The 21,817-nt window shown below is 49.6% G+C and overlaps 6 protein-coding genes across 6 annotated transcripts; 2 read left to right on the top strand and 4 right to left on the bottom strand.

Moving 5' to 3' along the window:
• Positions 1-252: 252 nt before the first annotated feature.
• On the bottom strand, positions 253-5,958 carry EDB82DRAFT_435413 (uncharacterized protein; the record flags this gene model as incomplete). Its single annotated transcript, XM_025725305.2, has 2 exons — positions 253-5,221; positions 5,477-5,958. The coding sequence occupies 2 exons, from the start codon at positions 5,956-5,958 to the stop codon at positions 253-255; spliced, it is 5,451 nt and encodes a 1,816-aa protein (XP_025593917.2).
• A 3,629-nt stretch (positions 5,959-9,587) lies between these two features.
• Positions 9,588-12,596, bottom strand: EDB82DRAFT_541957 (P-loop containing nucleoside triphosphate hydrolase protein). Its single transcript, XM_025725304.2, has 2 exons — positions 11,999-12,596; positions 9,588-11,948 (listed from the first exon to the last, which is right to left on the bottom strand). Exons 1-2 carry the CDS (start codon positions 12,265-12,267, stop codon positions 9,752-9,754), a joined length of 2,466 nt encoding a protein of 821 aa, XP_025593916.1. The 5' UTR covers positions 12,268-12,596; the 3' UTR covers positions 9,588-9,751.
• Positions 12,597-12,840: 244 nt separating this feature from the next.
• On the top strand, positions 12,841-14,099 carry EDB82DRAFT_541956 (uncharacterized protein; the record flags this gene model as incomplete). Its single annotated transcript, XM_065609341.1, has 3 exons — positions 12,841-12,862; positions 12,913-13,703; positions 13,738-14,099. The coding sequence occupies exons 1-3, from the start codon at positions 12,855-12,857 to the stop codon at positions 14,097-14,099; spliced, it is 1,161 nt and encodes a 386-aa protein (XP_065463539.1). The 5' UTR covers positions 12,841-12,854.
• A 48-nt stretch (positions 14,100-14,147) lies between these two features.
• EDB82DRAFT_350374 (uncharacterized protein) lies at positions 14,148-15,106 on the bottom strand. The gene has a single exon (XM_025725302.2). The coding sequence runs from the start codon at positions 14,915-14,917 to the stop codon at positions 14,312-14,314; it is 606 nt and encodes a 201-aa protein (XP_025593914.2). The 5' UTR covers positions 14,918-15,106; the 3' UTR covers positions 14,148-14,311.
• A 443-nt stretch (positions 15,107-15,549) lies between these two features.
• EDB82DRAFT_350372 (uncharacterized protein) lies at positions 15,550-16,464 on the top strand. Its single transcript, XM_025725301.2, has one exon. The coding sequence runs from the start codon at positions 15,766-15,768 to the stop codon at positions 16,258-16,260; it is 495 nt and encodes a 164-aa protein (XP_025593913.1). The 5' UTR covers positions 15,550-15,765; the 3' UTR covers positions 16,261-16,464.
• A 904-nt stretch (positions 16,465-17,368) lies between these two features.
• On the bottom strand, positions 17,369-18,761 carry EDB82DRAFT_350400 (uncharacterized protein). Its single transcript, XM_025725299.2, has 3 exons — positions 18,109-18,761; positions 17,824-17,976; positions 17,369-17,697 (listed from the first exon to the last, which is right to left on the bottom strand). The coding sequence occupies exons 1-3, from the start codon at positions 18,429-18,431 to the stop codon at positions 17,616-17,618; spliced, it is 558 nt and encodes a 185-aa protein (XP_025593912.1). The 5' UTR covers positions 18,432-18,761; the 3' UTR covers positions 17,369-17,615.
• Positions 18,762-21,817: the final 3,056 nt, after the last annotated feature.

The raw sequence follows: 21,817 nt of genomic DNA, 5'->3' as shown, positions 1-21,817 counted from the left end.
CCAGATGCTTTGATAATGATTATGTTGTATGTAGTAGTTGAAGAATGAAATGGCTTTGTTGTGTAGCCAGTTGATGATTATACGATGTAGGAGATGGGGTATAATGTAGAGACATGCTGGGTATGCTCTTGTGATGATTTTGAGACATAGGAGATGAAACGCCGTCGAGTCGGTGTGTCATAAATCGTAATTATCGTTCCCATATGTGTGATGTGTTATGAAAATGTGGGTGATCGACATGTTTGTGTAGGTTTATTCGAGCATCTCCGAGTGGCGTCGAATATCCTCGTCGCTCAAGGCGCTCATCCAGAGACAGCGCTCTGTGATGCCCTCGATAGGCTGGAACTTGTATCGAGTGCTGGCTTCCAGCAGTCTGAGCAGTGTCTTGACAACAGAGGCGGCGATACGGCACCGCTCAAAGTTGATCAGAGGGGGTGTGGTAGGCGAGCCAGCCATCTCAGATGGACGCTGAGCGTTGTAAAGAAGGTCGTGGGTGTAAATACCAACGAAAGGGATGCAGCCCTGGTCTGAGCCAGTCTCCATCGCAGCGCGAAGGTTGTAAAAGTTGCGCATGGGAGTGACCAGTTGCTCAAGATCTTGCAGCGTCTTCAGATCCTGAGGAGAGACGTATCGCCAGGTCTCAGTCAGGCGGGCAACCTCATTGCTGGACAGAGCGATGGTAAGTTGTCCAAGGGTAGCAAAGTTGCGGTATCGGCGGCAGTGGGTTGCGATGTGGATGAACTTGGTGATGCATCGCACTCTCTCTTCAAGGCCCTGAGTCAGAACAATCTCAGAAATGGCCCATTTGACCATGATATTGAAGCGAGCGATGACAACCTCGACACCATGGGCATCGGAGTTGCGGAGGAAATCAACCCATGAGCGAGAATCGCTGTGAGCGGCGTCTTTCCAGTTCATGTCAATAAGCTCCTTCCAGTCAATTTCATTTAGGGCGTCCTTCTCGATGAGAGTAAACTGCTGTGCAAGAATCTCCGAGTCAAAGGCCAGGATGAACGGCAAATGAGCCGAGTATTTATTGCTTTCGATGGACTCGGGCTTAGCAGCTTGGCGGTACCCATCGATAGTTGCTCGTTCCGGTACTTGAACATAAGGGGCAGTCGGTGTTGTCTCAGGGGTTGGAGGGAGTGGCTTCTGTCCCCAGACCTGTTCTTCATGCAATGAAGGAACATGGACGCAAGAAGTTGGGGACATCTCAAGAGCTTGTACCAAAGTCATAGGAGGCGAGGGAGGTTTGCGATTGGGAGGGGGTGCTGGAGATCCAAGAGGATGAGCAGGAAGCTTAACTCGAGGGACCACATTTTCGCCAAAGTCAGACTCTTCGTATTCAAGAGCATCGGCAGACATCTCAGACGAGAGATCGCTGTCGTCGTCGAGGAACGACTGGTCTTCTTCAACTGTTGGAGAGGTATCGCCCGGTTTGATACCCTCGATACTCTGTGTCTTCTCCACGAAATCGAATGAGGCGTACTCAGGGTCACCCTCACCACCAACATATGGAAGCGTTTTCTGTGGACGAGGTGTAGTTTCTTCGTCTGAGCCTTCCAAGATTGATATGTTGGTCCATGGGCGACCCTTAACCGAATCCCGTTCGAGAATTGGCACAGACGAGTAAGAGTTGTGGGAAGAACCAGTCAAGAACGATATTGCTTCAGTAACCGGCCGTTGAGGTGTGAGATGCTGGTCCTGCGACTCGATCATAGGTTCAGGTTCGCTATCCTCGGCATCAAACATGAACGTCCCCCTAACCCCAACCTGCTGCTCGTGGTGTTCTCTCCTGTGCTCAGCATCCAATATATGTGAGGCAACACTGTCACTGACTGCTCGGTTCGTCGGAGGAGGCCCGACAGCTGAGTTGTGGGCTCTTCTCTCGGGGAATTTACCTTCCAGCTTGGCCAGTGCGGACTCAATACCGCCGTCATCATCATCGTCTGGAATTTGTGCCAGTTTCTGTGCCTCTTTCTCGAAAGAAGGACGCATCGCTGGTTTCGATGAATGGGTGCTGAATAGGGAAAGATCTCGTCTCGGTTTGTCGGCAAGTTGTCCAACAGAAAAGGCTTCGCTCTTAGGCTGTGTGTAATCGATGGAAATAACCTCGCCATTACCGTAAGAACCGCGGGTGTAGGAACCTCGGCCGAAAGAACCATGGCCAAACGAATTCATGCGGGGACTTTGAATGAAAGAGCTGCGAATTGACTCAGAGTATGTTGTCAGTGACCCAACGGAATGTGACCTTCTCAATGTGTTGACAGGATCCAACTCTCCAACGTTCGTAGCGGCTCGAAGATCTCCTCCTGGGCGTCGTCGAAGGATTCGTAGGGGCTTTGGCATGGGCTCCTCAGGCTCGGGTTCCGCAACGGACGGGGCGGAGATTGTAGTGGCGTCAAAGCTCTGGACGGTAGACCGACGAACGAGGGCATTGGTAGCTGAACTACGGCGACGCAGTAGAGAATTTAGAGATCGGTGTGTTCTGCCCGACTTCAGACGGCAATGGTTCTGTAACGATACTGGGGGGTGGTTGCGTGAGCTTCGGGCTGCATTCGAGTACGAAACACGATTACCATCTTCGGAGATGGGAGCACTGGTAACAGGAGCGAGGGTGGCAAAGTCTGGAATGAATGGCGGCAGAGGATCCTCATCCAATGAAGGACGTACAAGATGCTGGTTGAGCAGGTATGAAGAACGTCTGGGTGTACCTGTGCTGTGGCCGGCCGGAGGGGTAGATGGAGGTGTTGGGTCAGCACCGGTCAGCTTAAAAGCATCGGCAAACGCTTCAACTGAAGCATTGCTGGTGGGAGCTCGGTGTAATAGGGATGGATCGAAGGGGGTCGTATCATCCACGATCACGATAGATTTGCTGCCTGTAGTAATTGCCATGTCACTAGTAGGTCGGTGCCTGTGATCATGGGGCAGGTGCTCAAAGGCAGTTGGGTCCATATAAACAGCCGCCGAGCATTGGAAATCACGCGTAGGCGTTAGAGATGGGTTAGGAGACATCGGCGGTGGCAGTCCACGACGGTCAGCCTCAGCGGCGGCCTCATCCCGTACCGCCTTCTTGAAATCTTCGACCACTTCCGCACCAAGCAAGTCAATTCTGACAGGCGGTCGAGGGAGGCTAGGCCTTTGTCGGCTCTGGGGCACAACAGCTGTTCCGGGAATTCGATTCGTCGTGGCACCTCGGGGACCAATATTGTTGAGACTAACAAGACTTCCTTGAGTAGATGACGTTCCTTGTCCTCTAGTACTGAGGGCTCTTCGCACACTGCCCAGAAGCTTCTTCATACCATGGCCAGACATAGCACTTCCAGGCGTTCTCTGCTTGATGAGGCTCTGGCTGTCGTGACTCATGCTGGTGATTGGCAACAAGCCGTTCGTAAACTCCTCTGGGTCGATATCGACAAATGCTTGGCCTGGAGGTAGCAGGTTTCCACGAACAAGGCTACCCGCATAGGGGGCAGTCATCATGAACTCCTGGTCCTTAAATGACAACTTATCCGTGCTATGCTCCCGCAGAGAATCAGTCAAGCTGTTGTTGCGTTTGTGAGCGCCCTGGGGTCGGACTCGCTTGCCAACGAGTGCGCGAGGGGTTGTTGCTACAGGTCCTGAGTGTGGATTTGAAGTGGCTGTAACTGGATGAGCAGCTAGGGGGTTTGTCTGGTGATTTCGGGCTGTTGGTTGGGCGGTAGATTTGACCTTGGCGGGAAACGAACAAGAAACAATATCCATGCTAGCCATGCTGATCATACTAACTGGTGAGGTTTGTTGTCCCTCCATAGGATCTCTTGTGAGCTGCCCATCCGGTGTACTCGGCCGAGGCTCCACTACGACGGAATCTCTAGCACGACCAGCTCGAGAAATATCTGCGATAAAACTAGTTCGCTCGGCGAGACTCTTCCGGGGTGGTAATAGACTCTCAATTCGGGGTGTTTCGGCTCCATCTTGCTCCCAAAATGACGGGTCCAGACTGGCATCTCGGTGGCCTGCAATGCCACCAGGCGTAACAGGCACGCTGGAATCGAGCGTGTCGTCAAAATCGGGGCTATCCCAATAAAGTGCACAAACCCTTCGCCAACACTTCTTGAGCTCTCCAAGAATCTTAAGCTGGACTTTTTGAGCTCGTTTGCATTGTGAGAGTTCGTCCACGAAGTCGTTAAGGAGCTCGCAGAAAACAAGTCGGAGATTATAATCCACAACGAAATCATCCATGAAGTAATTGAGAATCCAATGTCGAAGAGCAACGAACGTGCGAACGCGAACCACCATTCCTGTTTCATCGTCACGAGCTAGAGCCCACCGCAATCTCGCTATGAGCATACGACAGAGATCCACGGGTTCGAGAAAAGCTCGGAAGGTCAGGAAAAAGTCCGAGATGAGTTCGTAGTCGAGGAAACTTGGTGAGGTGATTTCGGCAACGAGGCGTGGGGGCGTGGCAGCTACGACAGCACCAGTCGCTGCAGAATATTTAACCAATGTTCGATCATCGCAGGCTGGTTTAAATGTGAGGTCGTCGAACATGGCAGGTTCGACTTTTGAGTTTGATCGCCAACTAGGGCGGACGGGCTTGGAGAACTGTGCACTTGAAGGAGTCTGAGTCAAGGCGGACATTGTTCGTGAAAGTCGTAGCATCGGTATAGTCATGGAATTCGGTCGTCTTGGAGATGCGATATCAGGATGAGAGCTGTTGAGCACACCCTGAGGTCGGCTCAGCAGCGAAGCGCTGCTGGAGCGGAACTCCTCGGTGGGAGCGTACGAAGATCCTCGAATCATTGGTGTGCCTCTTCCAGTAAAACGTGGGACACCAATACGCCAGGAAGGAATCGAAATGTCGAGAAGAGGGTCGTTGGAATCCAAATCTTCCATAGTCCGGGGCCGATGTTCCTCCAACGGTTTAGATATAACGATTTTGAAGGCACCCGGCTCCGACTCCTTCGTTACGGTTACTTCGTGGACCGTGCTGTCGGAAAGGGCGCGTCTGTGCCTTATAGGACGGAGCGGATAAGACTCGTGCTCGAAATAGGTTTGGTTGTTGGTGTCATAAGGCGATGGTTCGGTCGGGGTCCACTGACTGACGTGAAGCTCGCTGGTCTCGTCTTGAACCTGCTTGTTTTGATAAATTGCATCCAAGCCTGCAGTGCTGGGTGGCGTGATAGGAAAGACAAATTGAGGCTGAGGACATCGCTGGTACGCAGGGCGAACGGTCGGCCTAAAGAATGAGAGTCAGTGGTTTGTGGCACACAAGTAACAATACGAGCAAGTGTCGTGTCTTGTGCCAGCCACGTTGCGATATCCCCAAGGCGACGTAAGATGAGGTCGCAATATGGAAGCCACTAAGACATCTCCCCACAAGGCACGAGCAAAGACCGCAGAGTGAAGGGAGAGTAATAGTGTGGCAGGAGGTTTCCCAAGGGAGACCCAGGTTGACAACAAGAAACATGAGATGATTCAGATCTCAACCTACCTCAGATATATGCGACCATTGTTCCCCACGTTGGCGACAGTGAATTGACGTCCCTCTCGGCCTGCCGATCCACCATCGGGAGCAATTTCCCATCGAGCCTGGTAATCAGCGCTGGAATCTGAGTCCTTGAGACTTCGAGCTGTGTGCTTGGTTTGGTGAATTCGTCGTTCTGAGAGAGGGAGCAAAGGTTTCGCAACAGCTGTAATGGTCGTAGGCATGCGCGCGGCGGTGGTAGTAGACCTCACAGAAGGCCACTTGGTGGGCGTTGAGAAGCTGGGGCTGGTGTTTTCCCTTTTCCTGAGTCCAGTGACGATTGCTGTAGGGGCTGCGACAAGGCCTGACCCTGAACGAGACCTTGACTGATGGGTTGTTTTGGTCGACGTCGGATCCTTGACAGTGGTTGCAGCTGGGGGCGCAGTGCTGAGACCAGATGCTGGGGGCAGCGGGTCTGCAGACGCAGACGAAGCCTCCAGGGCCTCCATGGCACGTCCTCTTGCAGGCGCGTTGCCTGTTCGTCAGGAGAGTGCAGAGCTGACGGTGCTCAAAGCTATAGAGGAGCTGTCAATCAAGGCATTGAGTTAGCAGCGAGTAATTTGGAAGCTGTCGCGCATGTCGTGGTTTGTGCTGTAACTGATGGACCCTGGTGCGGTACGCGCGGGCTACAGTGGGGTAAGGGAGTCCAGAGATGGCAGAAGGGAAGGAAAGAAATTCAAGAAGAAAGACGGCGAGTCCGATACGAATATGATGGGATATGGGATGAAGGAAAAGATGAAAGTAGAAGTGTTGGCTTGGACCAAGCACCATTAGCAACGTTAGATTGCCTTGTTATGCTATGCTAGTTCCAGCCTGGTTGCAGTGTAGTCTAGGTAATTAATTAACCACCCAGACCAACCTGAGGCCTGGCGAGACGACCAGCATGGGATAACCTGGTTGATTTTCCACCACGGACAATCTTGAAGTGTGGAGCTGATGTCATGATGAGAGAAAAGCAATTAAATAAAGAGACTTACATGATAAAGCCATAAAGTAGAGAGAGGTTAAATTGTTAGCAGAGTATTGTTTTTGTTGTTGTTGACATTGGAGTTGGTTGTGTCGGAGATATGTTCGTTCAACTGCTGAGTGATCGTCGGCAGCGGGACAAAGACAAACACTGAGACAGGGACAGAGGGGTCATAAAAATAAAAATAAAAAAGAGTCACGCTGTATGCGAAGAAAAAAACAGACGTGTAGGTTTCTCAGCAGAATAACGGCACGCGATACGACAATAGGACCCTGGCCAAGCCCATTCGATCTGTCTCACACAGAAAAAGCAAAGAGAGTGAAAGGTCAAGAAAGAAGGACACTTTCAGAAGCAATTGGGGTAGACTCTTTTTTTTTTCGAGCCGAACCTCTCTCGACCTCTCGAGGCCAGACCAAGAAAGCCGCTTGCTCGCGGGACCGGGTTTTGTCTCTGGCTTTGGTTCTGGCTCTGGACTTGGGGCTTGTTTGCGGTTGGGTTGGCATGGGATCGTGGGAGAAGAAGAGGGTGGGTGGGTCATTTGTCAACCTAGCACTTAAGAATAGCACTTATCGATTCAGGTCGATTATGTAGCTATACTTGTCTGTGCACTAATTGAGGATACGGTGTTGCAGTTCCTGTACCTTGGACGCTGTATCGTGTGCCCCAAGTTGACCCAGCAGAAGGGTCAATGGCGGGCTAGTTCCAGCTCTCTCCCAGCTCTCAAAGTCCTGTTCGGCAATCTGATTGGCAATGCATTTACAGCTCGGCTTGACACGAACTGTTTGCCTCCCATACTAAGAAGAGGACGGGAGTCATGAAGAGTGATCGAGTACTGACAATCATCAATTCTCATGTTTCCTCTTCCTTGCAAAATTCATACACACGCACATAATGAATAAAATGAGGTAATTCATATACAAAAGTTCAAAGCACATTACAGGGATGGCCTTGGTATTAGCACCTACAACTGAGGTCAATTGGTGCGTTAGAGGTGAGATATGTACTGAGTACCTGCAGCTGGACCTCCAACGGTTCCCAGTTCGGCCCGTTCTTGCATACAAACACATCCCTGTACCAACCAACCATTGGACTAAAGGCAAGTACTCTCTACTTTGCTCCTCCGCCATGCTTCGATGTTGCATCCAACAGACTTTAGAAGAGAGAGAGGCACACACTCTAGGTCAAGCCCAGGACAGGACATTGGAGAGAGCGAGTCTGGAATTCATGCCCAGTTCTGTCGATCTTTTGTCTAACTGACTACAGTATGTCATCTTGGGTATCAATGAGTTCTGATAAAGAAAAAAGCTTGTACGTGCTCAAAATCCCCTCACAGCACACTTCAAGTACCTATATACTGTGTAGTAAGCGATTGCTTCGGAAGCGGGGGTTTAAGGTCCTGTCCTGTCCTTAATCGTTCCAGAAAGAGAATCCCATGACCGACAATGCAGCGCAACTAATGCACCATGCATGGTCCATCACGTTTTTCCCTCTTGGCAAAAGGTATCCTCACTCTCTCACTACCACAATTTTCCCAACATCTTCTCTTTTCTCTGTATATCTCATTCATCTTTCGAATGTCACCCGCGGCCTGGAGATGTCAACCACCCTCCACGTGCTGACCTACAGTAGCAAAACCAAAAGGATCCATAACACCCGCCAAGAACTACGTAGTATCAGAACCTTTTAGACTCAAGGACTGGGTCAAACTTTAAGACGTGATTCGACACCAGTTAGTCGGGTGCCGGGGAACCATCCGTGGTCTTTTCCTGTCTCGGCAGTCTAGGAACCTACTCCTCGTCTGGGTCCAGGATAAGAGCCAGAAAAATCCATGGTTATGGTCAACCCTAGATAGACGGGCAGACGGGACACAGATACGAGAAATCTTGTATCACAATTGCATGTGCTTGTCCAAAGTTCATGTTAACAATCCTGCAGCCCTGTTCTGGTCATCCCACAGTAAGCCTCATCTTACTTGCTTGGCTTGCAATGCTCAAGCCTCACAGCTCTCAGTAGCCTCTATTCATGCTATGGCTAGTATTATGAACTACATACTCGAACGAGACAAGGCCTGGCTCAAGGGATGGCCTTGCATAAGTGTATCAATCGCTGATGAGCCAATCCTAAAATAAAATAAAAATCATATTACCAGACTGTACAGAGGCTGCGGTGTGGTTTTCGGCACCGAATCCAACAGTTGATGCGCCGGATCAACACAAACTCCAACCATTCAGATCCTCACCATCACCACAAAGAACCCAATGACCTTTCCCTTGACTCACTAAAAACGCCTTTAAATGGAGAATTTATGGCGTGACGTTGGCCGGGATCCCCGCTGAAGGGGAAATGGTTGGGCGGCAAAGGTATAACTGACTCGTTATAATGGATTCTTTCTCAACTTCTTCTGTTGACCGCCTATCGGTTCGACAAAGATTCTTGCCCTACTGCTCGTTGCCGCTGCCCCGGTCGAGTCAAGTCAAGCCAAACAAGATCAGATCTGGAAAGTCGTTCGTGACAGGCAAAAAAAAGGCCCGCGCCCATGAACCACTCCAACAGCAAGCCTGTGCTTCCAGCCACTCTGTTTTTGATCTGGTAGTTTGTGTTGCCCGCACAAAATCTAAACATGGACGGATCCATTCTCGCGTGTTCTCTTTCATGGTTATCCTAGGAACCTCGCTAAAAACGCGTTTTTTAAACGCTTGAAGCGATGGACATGTAATCAGCCTAGCTCATGATATCCATGTTCTCCACGGTTACACGCTGCCGTACATAATCCAAGACGATCAGAAGACGATCAGAAGACGATCAAGACGATCACGATGCCCAATGGTAATGTTACAATGAGAGTAACGTTGAGCATGTTGGATGAGAAACCCTTGTAGTTCCACCGATACTGATACGGTCTCAATCAACCAGTCCCAGCTAATCCACGGCATTGATGAATGAATTCGTTTCGACGAGCTTACCCTATATTGACATGCTGTGAACGCTTTTGTGATATATCTACGAAGATATCTGAGCATTGTGACTGGTATTGTGAAATTCTTGATCCGGGGCAATCAGTAACTGTAATGAACGTAGCTGCCGCAATATTTAACTTGTTTGAAAGATCTCGTTGTGTTCATGACTATCTCTTCAAGTATTATCACGATGACTCCCAACGCAGTAAATCCTGAGACAACATAAAGACATATAACAGCATGCGAGCACAAAAAACATCTACAGTAAAGATCTATGTGGGCAATGTAAGACTCTATTTCATGATCATAAGGACCAATCTACATCCTCAATTCCTGAATCTTGCCAACAACCAACTCTACAAAGGCCTCAACGACCTGTCCATTAGGGTCTCTCTTGGATTCAAAGATACAATCCAGAATTGTCTTGATACCCACTCCAACGCTGTCCGATCCTGTTTGTCGACCGATTTCGTTGACTGCGGCATTAACATCATGTTCGAATTCGGGTGACTCCTGTAGGACTGCCGCCAGCTCACGCAGGTTGGACACGCCAGGAACGGCGACCTTCTTTGCGAAATCGCCATCGATCTCGAGCATCTTTAGTACCGAAGCCTTGGAAGTGGTGACGAAAACCAGAAGACGGTGGTCCTTGGGAGGCCGGGAGACAATCAGAGTCGTCAATGCTTCCAGCATGGTGTTGGAGAAGCGAGGTCCGATAGGGTTCCATCCGATGAGACGTTCAAAGTCGTCCAGAATTAGAATACTGGCAGGCGACTTGTAGGCATCTGTAAAGGCCTTGTGGATATAGTCCTTCTTGGCAAAGTCATCACGGTATCCGACCAGGTCTGATGGTGTGATCATCTTGACAAAGGGGAAACCTGATTGCATAGCGATGTGTGCAGCCAGGGCTGTCTTGCCAGATCCCTGAGGGCCATGAAAAAGAACTGATGTGCTGAATTTGTTCGGGTCCTCCTTGACCATGCCCACGACACGCATCATTTGTTGAATGTTCATGTCGATATGAGGTGCATAATGATAGATACCCAAGCGGATAGCCTCCATCAACTCAGCCTCCGAGACACCATAAGCAGGTCGCACCTCGGTGAGAGCTACCATGAAATCCTCACGCTTCACGTTCATGCTGGCAACATCCTGCTTCACAGCAGCAAGCTGACCGACTTCAGTGTGTCGAGAAAATGCGCAGGATGCAGCTGCCTTGACCAGACCACTGATCTCGGCACCTGAAAAGTTCTTGGTCAAGCCAGCCAATTCATCCAAATCAATGCTAGAGTCCAACAGTCCGTTCGCGGCCATCTTGGCAGTGTGAATCTTGAGAATATCGAGTCGACCTGCCTCATCAGGAAGTGAGATCTCGAGGTGCACCTCAAGACGACCGGGTCGCAGCAAAGCATCATCGATCATGTCCTTTCGGTTGGTCATTCCGATCAAAAGAATGTTGTTAAGCTGGTCCACACCATCCAACTTGGCGAGAAGCTGGTTCACCACGCTGTCACCAACACCAGTACCTCCACCAGATCCGGAGCCTCGTTGTTTACAGACAGCGTCAAGCTCGTCAAAGATAATAATGTGCAGACTACTCTCGTCTCCCTTCTCCTTGTATTCCTTCTCTGCATCGGCGAACAGCTTTCGGATATTCTCTTCAGACTGACCAACGTATTTGTTGAGAACCTCGGGACCGTTGATGACCTTGGGTGGGTTGGCGTTCAACATTTTACCAATCTGTCGGGCAATCAAGGTCTTTCCGGTACCTGGAGGACCGTACAACAGCAATCCCTTGACGTGAGTAATACCCATCTTGGCGATCAAGCCAGGAGGGAAAATACGAGATGCAAATGCACGACGGAAAATGGTAGCGAACTCATCGTCCAGACCACCAATGCCCATATCCTCGAACTTGAAGTCCGGAGCGAGAATGGCGTTGGAGTTGGGCTTGTGCATCGAGGGCTTGAGGTTGAAATCACCCTTTGCATCACGATGGAAGATGACTTGACTCTGAGTCGTCAGGATACCCCTAGCATGGGGTTCTCGCTGGGCCTTTTTGGAGTTGTCTGAAGTCATGGCCAAATCTGTCAAAGAGACCGTCTTGACGACGACAAGAAGAGGAACATTTCGGACGTCCATAAGGATGCGCTGTCCAGGAGAAAGCACCTGATTTTGATATGTGTCGATAAACATCTTAGATAGCTCGTCCTCGTCATAAGGAACGTCTGTCTTCTTGTTGGGGGAAGCGAAGCCGATTTCTAGGTCGACTGAGCCCAAGTACGCCTTTCCTCCGGCCGCAAAAGGGTCATATATTTCTCCTCTAAACACGTCTCGCATAGTGATACCGGCCCATGATCGCTGGGGGTCTGACAAGCTGATACAGCCCGAGGGAAACCCATCTACGGGCTTTGCGGTGACAACGTATTCGCCCATGGGCTGGCCTGCTTGGAGCAGAATATAAAGATCGGATCCATCGCGGTTAGGAGGGAAGTCATCGGGAGAAACAGCGCACCTGGTAAGACGTCAGTCAGGGTTCAATGATACAGGAAGACGAATACATACAGGTTGCCGTAGATCAATCTTGACTGAAGGGACTTGTCTGTGACCTTCTCGACTCGAAGGTTAACCTGGCGCCCGCCAGATCGCGAGGGCTTCTCCGCATAGCCACTACCACCACCGCCGCCTTGATGACTTTGGTAGTTCTGAGGAGGCTGCTGCTGCTGTCGAGGGTCGTTGTATCGAGGGCCACCGTAGCCTTGCTGTTGCTGAGGTGGAGGAGGCTGTTGGCCTCGAGAGCCACCCATGAATCCGCCGAAAGGTGTTCTAGACATTTTGGTGATGTGTATATGATGTTGCAAAGTTCAGATTCAGCGGGTGAACTTGGATTGGTTGCCTTATATACTGGATGGGTAAGTACAAGTGTCTTTGTCAAAGTTATGGCTTGGAACTGCGCCAGGTACAAGTCTATGCTGACACTGTAGGTGTAGCAGTGTTGAATCAGCCAGGAAGCTCTAGGCCAATAAGAGAAGCGTATGTCAGCTCAAGATCCATAATATACCTAATTCGGTAGACTCTCAGGACAACTCAACAACAGTGTCTTCTACGGTTGAAAGAGCTATAGTGGTTCTTAAAGAACAAATTGATCTATATGGTTTCTGAGTCCCGTATGGGATGCGACAAAATTGTTATCACGCGCATGGAAGTTTCTAGTCATTACTTTACCAATCTATAAACTTACACCATGATTCGGTAGACATGGAGAACTTGAGTGAGAAGCTGACGACTGGAGGGGCAACATGCAATCCATTTTCCAGGGGCTTAGTAGCGCCTATGTCATCTTTCGGCCCCGCATTCCGGCAACGGAGAGCTTTTGCGCAGGGTCAATGTCTTACTTAACTCATTCCTACCAACATTTAAGATGCCACTGTAAGTTCAACATATCAACAGCTGTGGCGCATACATCTAACTTATGATAGACATCTTCTAGGCAAGAAGTCGTGGAACGTCTACAATGCCGACAACATCGCCCGCGTTCGTCGCGATGAGGCTGCCGCGAAGGCCATCGAAGAAGGGGAAGAACAGCGCATGCAGGAAATTGATGCGCAACGTCGATTAGCCATTCTACGCGGCGAAGAGCCTCCTCCTATTGAAGAACCCGAATCGCCCAAACCAAACGAGACAACCATTGGTGATCGCGATGCTTCGCATAAAGGCACGCGACGAAAGCGAAAGCGACCAGGCGAGGATGACACCGACTTCGAATTGCGAATAGCCAGAGAGAATGACAACTCAGCCCTGGTGAACGTCGAACCTGAGCGCAAGAGTACAAGTTCTGCGCCTATAGTGGACCACAATGGACACATTGATTTGCTCGGCGATGAGAAGTCAAGGGCACATGCAGAGAAGAATGACGAGGCCGAGAAAGAGGCGAAGAAAAAGAAGCAGAGCTATGAAGACCAATATATGATGCGCTTCTCGAGCGCCGCAGGGAAAGATGGTGTTCTGCGACCATGGTATTCGCAAGCTGATGCTGCGGCGCCTGATGCTTCGTCAAAGGACGTATGGGGCAATCAAGACCCGAACCGTAAAGACCGGGATGCTAAACGCATATCATCCAACGATCCTCTTGCCATGATGAAGCAGGGAGCTTCCAAGGTTCGTGAGCTTAAACAGGACAGGAAGCGCTTCCAAGAGGAAAGAGAACAGGAGTTGAAGAACATGCGTCGCGAAGAGCGACATCGCGAAAAGAAACGGCGACGACATGAAGGTAGGGACAGAAGTAGAGATCGACATAGAAGTAGGGACCGTAGTCGTGACCGGGAGAGATCATCGGATCGCCATGAGCGAAGACAACGGTCCAAAGAGCGAAGGCATGATCGTGACCGACAACGTGATTCATCGAGTGGAAGACGTGAACGTCATGAAAGAGAAAGGTCCCGGCATGGGAGAAGGCGCCATGACGAGGACGAACCACGAAGAGAGAGGATCAGGAGGGATGACAAATATCGCGAGAAACAAGATCTGCGATCTGGAGAAAGAGGGGATAAAGAACGACAGAGTCGACATGAACTATGATAGCGACCAACATGATGCCCTTTTGGCTACCTTTTATTTCATGCTTCATGAAGCAGCTTTAAACAAGCTTCTCTTTAGTAATCATTAAAATAGATATGGATATTATGACGGCACAAACATGCAAGAGCTTACCAGCACATTCAAGACAAGTAGATGACTGGCCCTGTAAACAACTTTCACGGTGGTTCTCTAGGAGCCTTCTTTTCTCAAATCACAGGGTATATCGCATTCAAACTATCAAACCTCCTACCCAACCTATTAATCCTCCACTCTGATATCCAAAAACAACATACAGCAATATTAGTTCTCAATCCATGGTAGTCTAATCTCAACAGGCTGCATATTAGCCTCGACCAAGTCAGCAACCTTCTTTGCCTCTGATCCCTTCAGCCCCTTCAGAGCCTCCAGAATTCTCGCATACGTCTCCTCACTCAAACCCTCTCTTCGATCACAGTAAACATCCAACCCCTCCTTGCTAAACACCGTAGGAGCAAACCATGTAACCGCCCACCGCTCCTTGACGCCCTCGGGAGTGACGACCTCGCCCCAACCGAGTATCTCCCAGTGCGAGTGAACAAGGGTCAACCATCCCTTGCCGCGCCAGTCCCAGCCGATGGCGGACGCTTGCGTGTCGACGCCCTCGACGGTCTTGCGAGTACCGTCCTTGTTTAAGGGCTCGTACTCGACTAGGTCATCCATGCGGGGACGGCCGTCTGCAGTTCCCGGAATCATCTTGTATGTGATGCGCACGTTACGGGCGTCGCGCCACATAGAAAGTGTAGAGTGCGTAACGGTCCATGTTGTCGTGATCCAGTCCAGAGTGGGGGGATCTACGGGAGGAGATTTCTTGGTGGATGGGCAGTATTTAGTCGGAGTGTTGAGTTTGATGGGTTGTTGTTCCGCCATGGTGATGATGTCGATGGCTTTAGTTGGGCTTCAATGGGTATCCCTCAAGGGTTTATATCTCAAGTCCGTAATAACAAGACTTGTTAAGTGTGATGTAAAATGTTTAGATCAAGAAAGTGATGAAGTAGAAGAGAAAGAAGAAAGAAAAAAGCAAGGAAACTTCACATGAAAATTCAAGCCCTTGACAATAAAGGGCCCTGTCTGGTACTGGTACTACTTAATTTTATCCCGCCCGAAGAATGAAACACGCCAGGCTTCAGAAGCCGCAGATCCGTCACGCAAACACTAGGGAAAGGTTAATATCATTCGCTGAATTTCGTCTAATGCTCCGAAGGCTCCTTGTACTGCATAAACTATCCGGGCCATTTTGTGTTTTGACCGATACCCTTGATATTGGTCTGATGTCATTGATTTGATGGATGCATTAAATATCAGTAAGAGTTAAAGCATAGGAGTTTCGGAATATTGAAGTATTGAAGCATATTCTGACGAAACAATGAATACTTCGATCACTTCATCGGACACCGAGAATCGTCAATTATGCTACTGAGCATAAAACCCATGCCATTTTTTGCAATCCTTGCTGCCCTTCAATTGCCGTTGCTTGGCTAATTGCGATTACGAGCTTTCAGCCACAATCGATGCCCAACCGCCACAACTCCACTAGTCTCGACCCCAGATTCTATTTACGCTCGAGCCTCAGTCATTCTTTTCATCTCATCGCAGTTTCATCCAACTTCATCTCATCCACCTCAAACATTGCTTTTAGCAAATCATCCTAGGGCTAGTAAGCTGTCTCATTATATACCGCCACTTCTATCGAGAACAGCCAGTCTCACTTCTCTGTGATGGACTCCTCAGATAACGACGTCGAAGCTGTCGACGAAGCCCTCATGGCTCAGATGGGCTTCTCATCCTTTGGCGCTGCTTCACCGCCCTCAAAGCGTCGTCGCTATAATCCAAACGCAGACGCATCACTGCCCTCAAAGTCCTCCGCTACTGGCGCAAACTCCACAGCCTTGGGCACTGGCTCCAACACTGATGAGATCGCCCTTGATGATGATGACAACGAGGACGAAAAAGAGAAACCTGGACAGAAAGCCTCAGCTCAAGCACGCCCGGCTAGTCTCCCTCAACGGCCTGCGCCGGCGTCTGTACCACGACAGGGGCAACACTCGGTGCCACATGAGCGCAGGGATGATTGGTACATTGGGTACTATGACAGTCTGTCTAATGCGAATCCCTGGGAGAGGATTGAGAAGGCTCGCGGCTTGACGACACGAGGAACGTGGGTGCCCCTGGAAAAAGCCAATGCTACGACGACAGCTGTTGCACCAGCTTGAGATATCAATATTGGAAGATACGACAGTGAGGGATAAGGGGGACGAACGGAGCATATCTACTGAATCAATAGCTCACTTCAAACACCCAGCATGGTGTTTTAGAGCACGACCACTGTATCCTCACCTTTATGTTTGATCATCGAGATGGATGAGTCTTGATATACAAGGTTTATATCACGTGCAAGATCACGTGATATTGAAAGAAACAGGGGTCTTCCAACCTCCTCAAGCATTACGGCGACAGCACAGCGACTCACTACACCAACATACCTCAGACCACACGTGCTACCTCACTTAGACTGGCTCAGAAATAGCCTGGAGGGGTGTGGGAAGCAAAACAATCACATCTACGGGGGGGTTATCACATCAGTTACGGAGACACGCCGTCAGTCAAAGAGGGGAAAAGAGATGTTGCTTGCTATGAGAACTGGTAGACTCCATACTCCGGTTGAGATACCCACAAAGAAAATCTTCTTACAGACCCTTGCCTTGCCCAATACGGCTCCATCAGCTCTCCAGCTCCCAGTGTTACCCAATGGAGCAGTTTTCACATTGCTGCCTCCCCTGATTAGGGCAAGCGTCCCAAATACACTGCTATGCAAACTCGCTACTATTTTCCAAACCGTCATCGTCTTTGTAGTGGTTCCCTGGGTATATCACTCAATACACACCCCTCAACGAACCCGACAAGTCGGTCGACTTTGCAATCCTCGGCTGTTCCCGCGTCACCCATACTCCAGAGATGCTGCCAACCCTGCTGCCCTTGCAGCAATCGGTGCCGACACATCATGTTTTGCTGCCAACCTGCTGACGCTATTCCCTAACACCCCCACAGATGCTTGGGAGGAGGTGTACTTTTAACAATCGCCCCTAAATCGTTCAGTTCATCCAATCATAAGCCGTAAGTCGTGAAACAGCCGCCCATTCTCGCTTCTTCTGCGTCTTTCCCCCACACTGGCTCCAGTGGCCGCGAGGTTGGCGTTCCTGGCTAAATGCCGCCCGCATAATTGCCCTGCTGCTTTTAGCAAAGGTAGCAAGAACCTCGCGCCAGGCGGCTCAATTTGCCGCGCTTAGTGCCCCTGATTCTAACGTCACCTCACATTCCCCTTGCATGAACTACTCGTTCATGCACGTTGAACATGTGGGTGTCGTGGGATACTCGTAAAATTAAATAGTAAACAAGATCTCAATTGAGATATCAGAAATCCGATTGTCTCGCGTTCCGCATTCTCTGCGGAAACGTGTTTTATGTGCGAAACTTTGGTGAGTTGATTGCGAATAAAAGTTGCTCGCTGAAAGGAAATTTTGTTGTAAAAGTAAAGATGCCGCTCCAAAGAAAGTGAAATCTAGAGAATCTAGTTCTCAGGAGATGGGTAACGGGCGCGAGCCTTGCTGTACTCCTTGCCATGTTTGCGAGAAGCCTTGGTCTTGAGCGAGCTATGAAATTTGGTTAGTTGCCAGGTCACAAATCTGTAATTGATGCATTTCAAATTTGTTGCAATAAAAGCTACGCTTGTATTCACAATAAATGCCCGAAAATGCATCGATTCAGTTTTGACTCACCTGACTTTCTTTTGTGTCCATTCAAGGTCGCTGCGGACCTCATGAGCATCGCGCATACCCTCCTGGAAGCGCTCTCGTGTCTTTGCAAGACGAGCCTGCGCCTTCTTCTGCAGCTCCATGAGCTCTCGGTGCTTGGCGTTCATCTTTCCGGATCTGTTCAGGAGTCAGTACTGCATCAATGGAATCCCGTAGACCATTTGCGGCGAGCTAGTGTATTTCACATGCAGCTACCGATAGCCAAACATGGATTTGCTGTGGGATTGATGGTGGGATAGATCCACTTACGTCTGAGCTTGCATAGCCATGCTGCGGTCAAGAGGGATTGGGTCGAAGGAGTTGGCAAAGCGGTCCTGCATGTACTCCTGGAAGTCCACGCCGCTAGCAGAGCGAGTGCTCTCATAGTCGTTGTATCCGCCAGAGTATGTGTAGCCGGACGAGGTAGCCGAGTACCCACCATTGCTGTAAGAGGGGATGCCCGAGGCGGAGCTAACCGAGTCATCACATTCCGGAGGCGAGACAGAATATTGACTGTAGGTGGGGTACTGCGAGCCCTTGGAGGGGACGGGAAGAGGCATGGAGTAGCCCACAGAAGTGTAATGAGAAGACATGATGATGATTGAGAATAGAAGAAGATGTGGTTATGCCAATTGAATGTTTTGAGAATTGGTTCTGGTGATGGCTCAACGTTGAGCAGGTTGATTGTGAAGAAGTGAAGCACAGTTGAGGTAGAGAGTTGTGTATCAAGACAACAAGTCAAGTGGATTGTGTATGAGAACCGGGCAAGTTGGGACTTCAGTTTGAAAGTTGATTGAAGAGTGATGAGAAAGGAAGAAGAAGAATAAACCTTCAACTCGATCAACTCTCGCCCTTTTATACTTTTTCTGGGACCCTCAACAGCCAGACCGGAACAACTTGAGGATAACTCATCCTGACACCATTCGTCAACAGTCGATGAGCAACCCCGCTCATGAGGGCGTGTAATGGGATGTTACAGGATAATGGCATGGTTGAGAGGTGATCGATGGGCTAGACGAGACGATCACGACGAGATGCAGAGGTGTGGGCCATCACGGACAGCAACGACAAGGTCGTGAAGGTAACAAACCTTCAAAGCTAGGACTAATAGGAGGGTGACTAGGGAGGCTAGGAGCGGCAAAGGAGTCTTGGAAGGGTCATGAAATGGTACAGAGACTTATCCGAGATGAATGGCTGTTTGACAACTGGGCCAACGAAAGAGAAGAGTAAAGAAACATGGTTGAGATAGGGCTTTACGGGGAGGGTGAAGTTAGAGAAAGGAAAACGGTTGAATATGATAAAAAGCGTAAGAAATGAAAAGGAAAGTGTGTGGCTTCAACATGCTTCGGGGTCTCTGCTTTAGCAATGCAGTGACGTTGAAATTGTAAACGTTTTAAGCTACGCCGTTGGCTGGGTGTAACAAGGCCAGCCCAGGATGAGCAAGGGCATGTGCATATGCCGAAAGCAAAGACCGCAATCATAGATGTAAGATGTAACAATTAAGAAACTGGAAAAATGGAGACCGCCTTGAGGTCAAACCGACATCTACCGGACAGATTTAGGAATAAGACTGGGATATTGCTCGAAAAGGCAATAGCTCTGTGTCAAAGACATCAGGCAGGTACATGACGATGGCATGTGTGGACAGTTAACGGAAAGAGAAAATACATCTGTGTGCTGGAGCGGAGACCGACAAAAGACCCGAAGTGAAAGGGAACAACCCAGACCGTATGCTATACCAGTAGAAAGGCTCAAGAAAGTAAGATGCTACTAATATGCCATGCATATCCGGGTCCATCAATGGACACAAGTGGCTGCACTAGCCCTTGGACCCAGGTGTTGAGAAGGGATAAGGGCCATGTATAGAACTTGTCTGGGGGCAAAAAAACGATCGGTGCGTTTTCCCACCGATATTTGCTTGACGGGCTCGTTTAAACCCGGCGTGTTGGTCGTCTGAGCGTAGAGGTACAATAAGTCGGTAGTTGGGCAGCGGAAGATGCAAGTCGAGGCCAGGCATGGATTGGGTTCGTGACCGAGTGACGTGAGGGACCTGGCCGGCGTACACTAGGCTGGCTCGCTGCTTTTTGGTGAGAATTAGTACATACATACAGTACTGTAGCGTGCTGGAAGCAGGTAGACGGATCGTGGTAAGAATGAGCCAAACGGACAGCGCAATGGATAATGGGACTGACGCTGACTGGCTAAGTGTTAGGCTAGATGGACCTAGGTAAGTTGAGTAGACACCAATGCCCACACCCTCACAATACATATCTGTACCATATAGAACACATCTGAATCGGCCGGCTTCCGGTACCGTTTGGAGTAACGGGTAATATTGGTGGTGGGCGCTGAAAGAAAAAATACATTGGTTGCCCACAAGACTCTTGGCATTCCACCGCCATATCAGATTTCAGCTTCTGAGCGACGATGGACTGAGCAGAAATTGCGGATACCGGGAACTGCAAATTTCCTTGTTGTATCCGCTGTGTAATTTTGGCATGCACTGGAACTGCGCGTCTTGTACCCTGTTACAGGGGAACAGGCAGCACCTTGGATGGAGACGAGATAGAGCGGAGAGAGTCGCAAACAAGCGCGCTGACGCTAAGGAAAGCCAAAAAAGACCAAGTTGAAGGAAAAGCAGCCTTGGATTTCCATGTTGAAGCGCAAAGTTGCCCACACCCCCCATCCAGTTGCATTTTCCCTCATGGTTCGGCGTTTTTACCAGAAAAGCTCGGCCGTGTCGACAAGAGGAGAAGAGGCGATGACCTGCGATGGTCAAGATAGACACCATGCAATGAACTAGGCGAGGATTGGTCCACGAGAAGTAGTTTACAGGGTGTGGCTTAAGAAGCGAACGCAAGGCGGCGGGTCGGGTAGAGCTGCAGCAAGTCGGGCAATTTTTGGCATTGTCCTTCTCTACAATTATACAAAGAAAGTACAGTAAGGAGTTGATGCGTTGTCAAAATAATTACCAGACGTTGCTGTGACGGTGGGAAGGATTAATGGATTGACTGACATTTGACAAGGGACGGTACTGAATTCCAGGGACCCGATCGAGGGGTCAGGGTAGGTAATGGTGGATGTCAAGTCAATTGACGGGGGGCCCTGCCTCCTGCCCTGTTTGAGAGTGCTTCCTGGAAATGGTGTGCCATTTTGCTGGCAGGAGCAATCTGTACGTAGTGGAAGCCTTTAGAGAACCTTGAGCTAAGGCGGAATTGAAGATGAATGGTGGTGGATGGTGGGGGAAGGTACGTATGGGCAACGTACCTACCGCGTGAGAACAAGTATCTCTCTGATGCTGATGCTGATGCTGATGACAGAATGAGCAGGCATTCCTTCCATCTGTCACCATTTTTGGCTTGACTTGCTTTTTCTTTATTGCTACTCCAATATGTTCCACATGCCTTGTAAAATTTTCAATTAAGCAGAGCCTCATTGACCTTTCATTGTATTGTTTGACATGACTTTGCTCAACAATTGATGTAATTACTGGAATTTGTGCAACTGCGAAATCCATTGCTCAAAAACACAACTCCAAGGATCTACTATCACGACTACAACACGACCTTCAACATGCTTCATGTCTGAGTTCTGTTGTTTCTGTCCTTCTCGCCTCTGTCTCGTATGTTTTTACGCCGAGTATCTTCTACTCCAATTGTGGAAGAGACCGGTCAAGTCTTTCTGTTCTAATTGGACAATGCTCAGGCAAATATCATGATTGCTTCCGGTGCAAATTACAATGGTTCTTTTATCTTTCTCTGCTCTTACTCGCCCCTCCCCCGCTTCGTCACTGACAACCACTCACCACAAGGCAACAAGGCGAGATCCACCATCCACCACCTCAATTAAGTTGGTGAGCAATGACCCGGCTGATTTAGGACTTCTGTGACAGGGTACATGCCTGGAGGTTTCTCCAAGCTGTGTCTATTAGCTTCAGACCTGTGGGCAGTAGAGTACGGACTCTATGACCGACTTTTCG

The sequence above is a fragment of the Fusarium venenatum genome (assembly GCF_020744135.1).
Source record: "Fusarium venenatum strain MPI-CAGE-CH-0201 chromosome Unknown EDB82scaffold_4, whole genome shotgun sequence".
Taxonomy (NCBI): domain Eukaryota; kingdom Fungi; phylum Ascomycota; class Sordariomycetes; order Hypocreales; family Nectriaceae; genus Fusarium; species Fusarium venenatum.
This window is presented reverse-complemented; position numbering and strand designations above follow the sequence as displayed.